This window comes from Gymnoscopelus microlampas (genome assembly GCF_963454915.1).
Source record: "Gymnoscopelus microlampas genome assembly, chromosome: 21".
Lineage (NCBI taxonomy): Eukaryota > Metazoa > Chordata > Actinopteri > Myctophiformes > Myctophidae > Gymnoscopelus > Gymnoscopelus microlampas.
In genome coordinates this window covers 16,322,764-16,333,101 of record NC_139958.1, presented here as the reverse complement: position 1 = coordinate 16,333,101, position 10,338 = coordinate 16,322,764, and the positions used below count along the sequence as shown (strand labels likewise).

General features: G+C 39.3%; 1 protein-coding gene across 1 annotated transcript; it reads left to right on the top strand.

Annotated features, from left to right (window-relative positions):
• The first annotated feature begins 5,244 nt into the window (after positions 1-5,244).
• On the top strand, positions 5,245-10,094 carry uck1 (uridine-cytidine kinase 1). Its single transcript, XM_084047451.1, has 7 exons — positions 5,245-5,425; positions 6,881-7,040; positions 7,586-7,682; positions 7,797-7,939; positions 8,317-8,411; positions 8,522-8,570; positions 8,840-10,094. Exons 1-7 carry the CDS (start codon positions 5,336-5,338, stop codon positions 9,031-9,033), a joined length of 828 nt encoding a protein of 275 aa, XP_083903577.1. The 5' UTR covers positions 5,245-5,335; the 3' UTR covers positions 9,034-10,094.
• The last annotated feature ends 244 nt before the right edge of the window (positions 10,095-10,338 follow it).

The window sequence follows — 10,338 nt, the reverse complement described above, 5'->3', positions numbered from 1 at the left end:
ATGCCTGATAGAAGCCTCTGACCCTCGACACTTTTGTCGTTTTGTGCACCATGTTGTTTCTTAAAGGCCTCCTACACCAACCACACCTGTTGACGCCCTTTGTGTTGCTCCTTGCTCCCAAAATAAATGGGCACCAGCACCGTGATCTAAAATTGTCTGTTGTAATTTGTGTGTCCAAAATGTTAAAAAAATGTAATGTTTGAAAAATGGTCTGAAGTTAAGTAATATAAAGTATCAATGATTTGAACATGTACATCATTATCAGACCTAAATGTATCCTTCAACTTCTCTTGTATGCCCAAAAATGATTAGATAAACAGGGTTTTGTAGCAATTTGTTGCAATTGTAAAAATATTAGGCCTTAATTGGTGAATGTTAGAATCATGTATACTTTACATTTTCCAAATATATATGTATATATAAATAAATATATATTTTAAAAAATCATTTTTGGGATCAAAAGTGCCCATCAAGGTGCCCACTTTTCCTTAGCGCCCACTCTTCCTGTTACCAAAAATATTACATCATCAAGTTTGTTGGCTAGTTAATATATTATAAGCTTCCAAAAAAAAAAAAAGAAGTACAACAAGCCTGAAATCTTGACGTTTGTAAAGAAGGCTTACATATCATATGTGCTAGTCCTCGTTGTTACTATGGATACCAGTGCCACCGTGAGTTAGACCCCGTCACAGGATGCCTGGAACTCCATATATGGAGCTAACTGACATATCCAAGTCTGACATCATAACTCCATCCCGGAACACTCCATATATGGAGCTAACTGACATGACATCCAAGTCTGACATCATAGGCTCCATCTTTGGGCATGATTGACATTGAGACTCCATATAGCCTATGGATATATCTGATTCATAGCGACATCACCGGGATGACACAAGCCCCGCAGCCTACGATATAAAAGAGTTAAATCCAGATCCAACGGCGATACCCACAGACTCTTTTATGATCTCCGAGACACAGCTCTTTGACGCCATAGACTATACCAAGACTACATCTGCAAGACTCGATCATCAAGACTTTGGCCAGTTCTACTACTTGGGGATCAAAAATACTTCTGTAATAGTCTTGACTCTTGATCCAAGGCAAGGTCTTTTTCAACGTTTTTAAATCAATCCACTAGTCCCGCCTCCATTTACTCCTCACTTTCCCTGAGACGGAATTAAACAATGGGTTGTGCTTGACGTCATCACATCGCGACAACAACATGCACGTTGATGAAATCGCTGTAAAGCTCACACAGTAAACGCCTCAAGATTAACATTTATTAAAAAGTCCCGCTTGTTAATTTACACTTCGAACGCAATGAGTACTTTCACTGCGCTGTTAAGACGCTGTCATAAAATGTCAACAAGATACATTTATGGACGTGACTTTCACCACTTGGGACCAGCAGTGACAGCATCCAGAATAAGACAGTTGTCAACACAGATCTGTCCTAAGGTGACACAGGTGTGTCCCACTGTGACATCAAGAGGATTCTCCACTACATCACTTCGTAGAAATGACACCCTTGGAAAGATCCATTCAACGCATTATCATCTAATTTACACATGCAAGGTAGTGTGTGTGTGTGTGTGTGTGTGTGTGTGTGTGTGTGTGTGTGTGTGTGTGCGCGCGCGCGCGCGCGTGCGTGTGCGTGCGAGTGAGCGATTAGCCCTAGAATGGCAGATATTCCATACATTATTGCATGTGAACTATATGGAATATCAGCCATTCTAGGGCTAATATGGGACAAACATATTCAAAATAAAGTACACAAAATAAATAAAATAAACTTTTTTTTGGCATCCCTATTTTGGGCATGTCTTCATTTTAGGCGAATATTTTGAAATATAAATAGTGCTCAAGTGGTTAATACCGCCCCATTTTGCACATGTATTTATTTTTAAAATGTATTTTCAGGTTTGCTCCACCAGATCAACAAAACGGATATCCAAGGTAGCTTACCACAAAGGTGTGGTCATAGTGACCTGTCCAGGATGTGAAAAACACCACATTATCGCTGATAACTTGGGCTGGTTCTCTGACCTGGAGGGAAAGAGGTCAGTGCTTGGCTGAACATTTACAATGGATGAACTTAAATGAGAATACATTATTATAATAAGACCTTGTTTTATTCTCACACCATAGTAAAGCCTACTGTTGACCATAGCCTGCCCTATGGGTCTACTGTAACATCTGAGATCATTGTATTTCGGTATTTTGATACAGGCACATTTTTTCCCTGAGGCTCCCATTGACTTCAGTGTAGTTTAGAAATACATGTACAACACATTAAAGATTATGTAATTTAGGTCTATGAGGTTACAATCTGAGAACCCATTAAAAAAAAGCATTGTGAGCTTGTAGATCTGTTATAGTTGGTGAAGAGATTTGGTGTGTAGAGGGACATGTGCTTTCTGTTTACTAAAGAGCTGGAGAGACAGGAGACACCTGTTACTGAACAAACACTATAGCAATGATTACTTGGATCGGAATATAGAGCTATTCAACACTCTTACACCACATACAATTCAAGAAAATTAATTGCAGCTCAATATTCTATAGAGGAAAGGAAATGCTTGTGTGAACAAAGATCATTATTATTTTATAATATGCCACATTTATCTGTACTTTCAGAAACATTGAAGAGATCCTTGCAGCAAAGGGAGAGACGGTGAAACGTATTGAAGGAGATTCTGCTATAGAGATTGTGAAAAGCTCTGACGTCAAAGGATGCTGAAGATACACATGAAACACAAGATGACTCACACAAAAAAACTCACACTCAAACAAAAAAAAAAAGTGATATGTTGTTTGTGCGTGTGTATTGCCTTTCATAATAAATTATTATTTTTTATTATTCTCTATTCCTTTTTTCCCTATTTCACATAATATGTGAACAAAATTAATTTTCACATTTGTACCTGAGAATATTCTTAGGTACAAATGTGAAAATGAATTTTGTGACAAGCCTGGCATAGCAGTGAGTGGTTGGTTTAACCCCTATTCTGGGGGCAAACATTCAGCAAAAAAAAACTATTTTCAGCTAAGAGATTTTATGTTGAGGGAAAAAGTAGTAAGTAGTAAGTGGTTAATAAATCAAACTGGCATTCCTAATTTGGGCATGGCATTATATTATAAAAAAGTATAATAATAATATACTGTGTACACCGTCATGTAGTACAGATGGTACAGGTCTACATAAGCAAGACGGAAGGAATGTTTCATCGGAACTCTTACAGGAGAAAGATATTCAACAAGATACAAATAAGTTTATTTCGATATATTACATACATAAGGTGTTTACATGCATGTTTTTTGTTTTTAAATTAATTTGATTATAGTTATAAGAACTAAAATACGCAAAACCCATGTCCATGGACACATGTTCTTAAATAATGACTGAAATATTATGCTAGTGAGCAGAGCGTTTTTTGAGTGTTTTTGAGAATGTCTCTTACTTTGTCCAGCCTTCTATATTAAACTCATATTAACTGATATACTGATTTGTAACTTATATATGAGTGAGCAACACCCTATTACATGGGCACATTTCCTAATAATGATAACTAAGGCAATCCGGTACACTTCCTCTTCTCCCTTTTCTGTGGAAGTTCTTGACCTCTTCCCAGTAACTGCTGTCAACAACACCGACGTCATCTTAGGTCACCAGGTCATTGAGTGAACTGTTTCTTATGACCATGTCCATGTCTATCTCTTCTTGGCTATAGTGGAGTCAACTATCCTTCTCCATTCCCTACACTGGCTCCCTGTAGCGGCTCGCATCCTATAGGGCAGTGAAAGGAACAGCTCTACCTCCGGGCTATGGTCAAGGCTTACACCCCTGCCCGACCACTTCGGTCTGCCGCCTCGGGGCGACTGGTTGCCTCGTCGCTCAGTGGTCCTTCTGGCCGATCGACACGGTCACAGCTTTTTTCTGTTCTGGCCCCACAGTGGTGGAATGAACTCCTCACTGATGTCATGACAGCAGAGTCACTGCCCATCTTTCGCCGCAGGCTGAAAACCCACCTCTTCAGGAAACACTATCCTTCCTCTTTGCCTTGCCTACTTGTTAACTAGTTGTACAAGCTCTTGTTTTATTGGACCTTGTTTATTCGATACACTTTTGTTTTAGCTCTTGCTCATTTGATTTTCCTATTGGTCTCATCTCTTTAAGAAAGTAGGTAGCTGATATATTGCATTTGTTACCGTAGCGCTATAGGTACACTCTTAGTTGCTTGTTTTAGAAGAGAATGCACTTAAGACTTCTGGTGATTAGTAGTTTCCTTCCCTACCTATGTTGAATGCACTTATTGTAAGTCGATTTGGATAAAAGCGTCTGCTAAATGACTGTAATGTCATGTCTCATGTCATTTTCTGGCTGGAACTTTGCCCTGTACATACAGTATTCTTCTGCCAGCATGAAAATACTACTGTCACAGAGATACGTAGTTACAAAAGGTAAAATACATAGCTTTTACAGTAAGCTCTGGGAATTCTACCTGACAACTCATCCAGAACTTCACAAGGGACTGTGAAGTCTTCACTTTCCTACATTACTGAATGCATGATCAGTTACCACATGCAATACCTCCACGGACCACCAGTGGTCCACGGACCACCAGTTGGAAACCCCTGGTGTAAAGTAACAAGTACTGTACTTAAGATTTACTGTACAATGTTGAGGTACTATTACTGTACTGGAGTATTTCCAATTTGTAATACTTTCACTTTTACTCCACTACATCTCAGAGACAATATTGTACTTTTACTCCACAACAATTATTTGAAAACTTTAGTTACTAGTTACTTTGTAGATTTGTATTATTATTATTACAAAACATGCATTATTACCACTTCAGCCCTATGCATAATTAGGCAATTTGAAATCTACAAGCTCACAACGCCGACGCATTTACGAGCTTCTGAGATTTGCTATTTTCAAAGCATTTGGAAACTTGTGAAATGGGACATTCTGCCAAATGAGTTCAAATACTTTCAGTACTTATTAGTATATTTTAATGCGAATACTTTTGTACTTTTACTCTTTTTTTTTTTTTTAGAGAAACAGACTTTTATTTGTAACAGAGTATTTCTACATTGTGGTATTGGTGCTGCTGATATCCATCCATATCATGCTGTCATTGCTGTTTGTTGTTTTAGGGAACATGTCACATGACACATGTCACATGTCCGAGGAGTACCGAAATCTCGCGTGAATGATTAAATTGTTGAAAATAGCACAGAGAAGGAAGCTATTCTACTTCTCCACAACAAGTCAGTGCGTGGTGACTGTCCCCTGTCCTCTGTCCCCCCTGTCATCCGTCCTCAGATGGCTTCTCTCGGACCTCTGGTAGAGGTGGAGAGGCCACGACACCGTCCCTTTCTGATCGGGGTCAGTGGAGGAACCGCTAGTGGCAAGGTGAGTGTTAACGGTGGTTAGCGTTAGCTTCAACGGCTAGCTTCCTGCTAGCTGTCAAAATAGTTGTCAGAAACGCCCCCCTTTTCCTTTAATGGTGAACGTTTGATGTCCAGGTCTATTGCTTTCAAATCAGGGGTCTTCAACGTTTTTCAGGCCAAGGAGATGAAGCAGGGACCCCTTTATTGTGTAAAATTGTGTTGCAGATTAAACTTTTTAATAGATTTCATAAATGGTTGGATTCATGCTAATGTATATTTTCAGACGGTTTACCTTTTAATCCCTCAATATTTTAGTCAACTTGACCGTTGGCTCTGTACTTGGTCTGCTCTTTTTCCCCTCTACACCAACTTTCCGAAAATAGCCGATCTACAAGCTCTCTGTGAGCTCGTAGATCTGCTATATTTGGCTAATGTTCCCTATCATACCAAGATTTGGTGGACCCCCTGTAGTAACTCTGAGGACCCCCTGTTGAAGACCCCTGCTTTATATCACATTATTATATCATCATCTATGAGCAAACTACAAGCAATCTGCTTGTTTTCCACTAGTCCAGTCAATATCGGTGTCAGTTAAACTTACTGGATCTTAATTTCCAAAATGATCAAACATCCCAAGTTGTTGCCTCAGTATGACTCTGAAGAACTGCTTTGTGGATTCATCTCCAAAAGGTTGGATTACTGTAATGACCTGCTATTTGCTGTTGGAAGAGACCAGCTCACTCAAAATGCTGCAGCCAGAATTCTGCTATACTTAGATCACTTAACTGGCTCCCTATAAATACAGTACATTTGTAGCCTTGGGTATCCCGAGCCATGTGGCTATAGGTCATGTAAGTTTGTTTCCTTAGGTATCCTGAGGCTGAGCCTATCTCCCATTTCCTTGACAGTGAGACAGTTTGAAGTTCAACAACAAGTACACCCCCTGAACATGATGCTAGTGTGTCATAGGGACTTAACCCCAGTCCGACCCTTGATGCTGACTCGGTGCCAAACAGGGAGGCATTGGGTACCATAGTCCAATCTTAGAGTGGACAGCTCAAACCACAAGGCCACTGGGCTCATAGTATTGGTAATCTATGCGGTAGGGAAATGTTTTAAAAATGCTATGGGGTCCAAATATACTACAGCTACTTACTGTGTGTGTGTGTGTGTGTGTGTGTGTGTGTGTGTGTGTGTGTGTGTGTGTGTGTGTGTGTGTGTGTGTGTGTGTGTGTGTGTGTGTGTGTGGATGGATCATATTGGGAAAAGCATTGAGATAATTGATATGAAATGAGCTATACAAAATAATTTTGACTTGGCTGAACAGGTAATTCAAATGCAGTCTTCCTCTTACATTTTCTTACAGTCACTTGCATAAGTGTTTTATTTTCTGTTTAGTATAATGATCAAGTAATGTTTCACAATGAGATGCATGAACTACTGCCGGTTATTCAGTAAAATAAGCAATTTATCACAGTCCACAGTATGTGCCAAGATCATGGAGCTTCTGGGTCAGCACAAGGTAGACCACCGCCAGAGGAAGGTGGCTATCGTAAGCCAGGACAGTTTCTACAGGGTGCTGGTCCCAGACCAGAAGGCAAAGGCAGCAAAGGGACAATATAACTTTGACCACCCAGGTAGGCAAAATGTCATTGCAGTTGTTCAGTTGAACATAAATAAAATGTGCACTTTATCACTGACTTACTTGACTTAAGCCCTTTGCTCCTCAAGGGTGCATAGGCCGTTGACAAATGTCCTCCATTTCACTCGGTTTTTAGCGGTTCTTTCGAGATCTCCCCAGTTGAGCCCACTCTCTGATATTTCTGCCTCCACACTTCTTCTCCAACTGTTCCTGGGGCGACCTTGTTTCCTTTTCCCTTGGGGGTTCCATTTCAGGGCATGTTTGGGTGATGTTTGTTGCAGGTTTTCTGAGGGTGTGGCCAATCCAACTCTACTTTCTATTTCGGATTTGTAATTCAATGGGATCCCTGACTCCCTGGACCCCAATTTGAGAACCACTGACTTAAACCAAAAATACTTAGTTGACCAGGGTCCTTCAGGGCTCTATACTTTGTCTTAAAATTGCCAATCTACAAGCTCACAACACAGATTGTTTGGCCCCAGAATAGGGATGCTAGGGTTTTAAGGGGCTAATTTAATTATCTGCTGTGGTTTGTTACAGATGCATTTGACAATGATTTGATGTACAAAACGCTGAAGGACATTGTGGAGGGGAGAGTGGTTGAAGTTCCAACGTATGACTTCGTCACTCATTCCAGGTAAGAAGGTCAAGTCCACGTGCATTACCACCAGAGAGAGAAATACTTATTCTTTCATATTTCACAGAAGCCTCAGCATTTTGATTTGTGTGAAAACTGTATGCATGCTTCTAGACTGGAGGACAAGATCACAGTTTACCCTGCAGATGTGGTCCTCTTTGAGGGAATCCTTGTCTTCTACACGCAGAAAGTGCGTGACATGTTCCACATGAAGCTGTTTGTGGACACAGACTCTGATGTTAGGCTGTCTCGTAGAGGTATTACTGTCACACAAACACAGAACACAACACAACACAAACCTTCACTGACATTGATCACTTGGAGCGACCGATGCAAGATTTTTTTGGGTCCGATCCCGATTTGATTTATATAATGAATCTAAATAGTCTACAAGTTCACACGTCACGATGCATTGTGAACCTGTAAATCTGCTATTTGTGACATGTTTAGAAAACCTTTGAAAATATTCGCCTATAGCATGACATGCCCAAAATAGGAATGCCAATTTGAAAATGGTTAAAAAATTGGGACACATTTGCTAATACTGATGTAATCAAAAAAGACAAATAGGCTAATGGCTGATATATCGGTCGGGATCTAGTATCAATACTCTGGATTGATTATGTCTTTGTAGTTCTACGAGATATGACCAGAGGTCGCGACCTGGAGCAGATTCTCACTCAGTACACCACCTTCGTCAAACCTGCCTTTGAGGAGTTCTGTTTACCCGTATGTATCCAGTTTTATAATGCTGTGCTTATAAATAAATGATTGGCTAGTGACCTACAGTATCTATCATTTCACTGGTCTGTGTCAAATAATGCTGTCTTTGTCCCCAGACCAAGAAGTATGCAGATGTTATTATTCCAAGAGGAGTTGACAACATGGGTAAGTTGTTTCACTTTTGACCACTTTCAACCAGACGTATTTTGGTATGTCTTTTTATGTGACAATTGTAAAATGTTTTATTATTTCACAAATGTCAACGAGGTCATCGCGACCTCGTTGACATTTGTTGTCTGCCTTTGAAAACAGCATTGGACCAAAAATACATAGTAGAAAAAAAAAAATACACAGGAGCCGAGATAGCCTTTTTAAGTGGTTCACTATGAAAAATATTTTTTTCCTTTTTTTAAAATAAATTTTAATCTCCCCAGTGGCCATCAACCTCATCGTTCAGCACATCCAGGACATTCTTAACGGTGACATCTGTAAGTGGCAGCGAGGGTCCAGCGGCAATGGCCATGGACGGACACTTAAACGGTCCATTTCTGAGCAAGACCTTCAGAATGGAACTTCCAACCTCACTGGAAAGAGGGTCCTACTGGAGCCAAGCAGCCGTCCCCACTGAACCTGGACGAGTGAGAGCTGGGACTTACTGATAGGTTGACTGGTGGGTTTGGGTCAGTGATTGGGTATCCGTCCTACTTTCTTCAGCTCCTTTTTTCTTCCACAGTCCAGTGTCCAAGGGCTGCAATATTTTCATAATCCATTTTATGAAATCGTTGATAAATCATTAACAGTTAAAGGTGGTGTTAAGTTAGATTTTATTTTTAAAAGAAATGTTAAATAGCTCTATATTCCGACTTATTGCTATAGAGTTTTTGTTCAGTAACAGGTCTCCCTGTCTCTTAAGGAATCAAAATACATTTTCAGGTTGGGATACCAATTTTACCCAATCAGGAGAGAGAAGTCATACAGGATACAGGGCAAGCGAGCACAATTGTGATCATATAACCCACCAAAATTTGACTGGAACACTGTAAATTAAATGTAAGCTGATAAATTAACTTTATATGCGGTTCGCTCTCCTGATTCGCTAAAATTGGTATCCCAGACATATTTTGTTTATTAAAGAGCTGGGGAGACGTCGTCACGGAACAAACTCTTTATATCAATGAATTACAATATAGAGCTTTAACGTAAAAAAAAGAAAATGTTTTTCTTTTACAAATGAATATCACTTACCCCCTTTAAACAGTCAGTTTTGGCAAGTTACTGTCTTCCATGACATGCAGTATATGTATATTTATTACCAGCTGTGGTATGGCTACATCCGTTTCTGAACTTGAGGGCGATATAATAGGTTTGAACAATTATTTAAATGAGTTATATTTTAAGAACAATTATTTAAATTAGTTATTAATTTATTCCTGGCTTTGCACATCAAATTTGACTTGTTTATATTCATTTTTGTTTAATAGTTTATACCTAGTAGTGTATAAACCCACATGCACAACTTATGTGCTTTACATATTTTCATTGTGTAAAATTATCACATGCAGTAGGTCAATCATTTTGTTGTTGCAGTGTTAGACCTAGTTTCTATGAAAAAACAAAAATGCCTTAATTTTTGTTTTTGTTAAATCCATTTCCCACTGATCATATCACAATAAAATATTTCACTATCAATGGCAAGGTGTGAGTTATGATAATATCGGTTACAGCAGAGTTAACCCATTAAGACCGGCTATTCAAAAATAGCAGATATACAAGCTCATAGTGTGGCACCGCACTATGAGCTTGTAGATCTGCTATTTTTTGAAAAATCGTAAATTTAAAGCGAACATTTGTAACTCAAAGCTTTGCTTCTGGGGATTCTACAAATGTCTTCTAAATCTTAGCAGTTTTTTGAGAAAAAAAAATGTTGCTATAA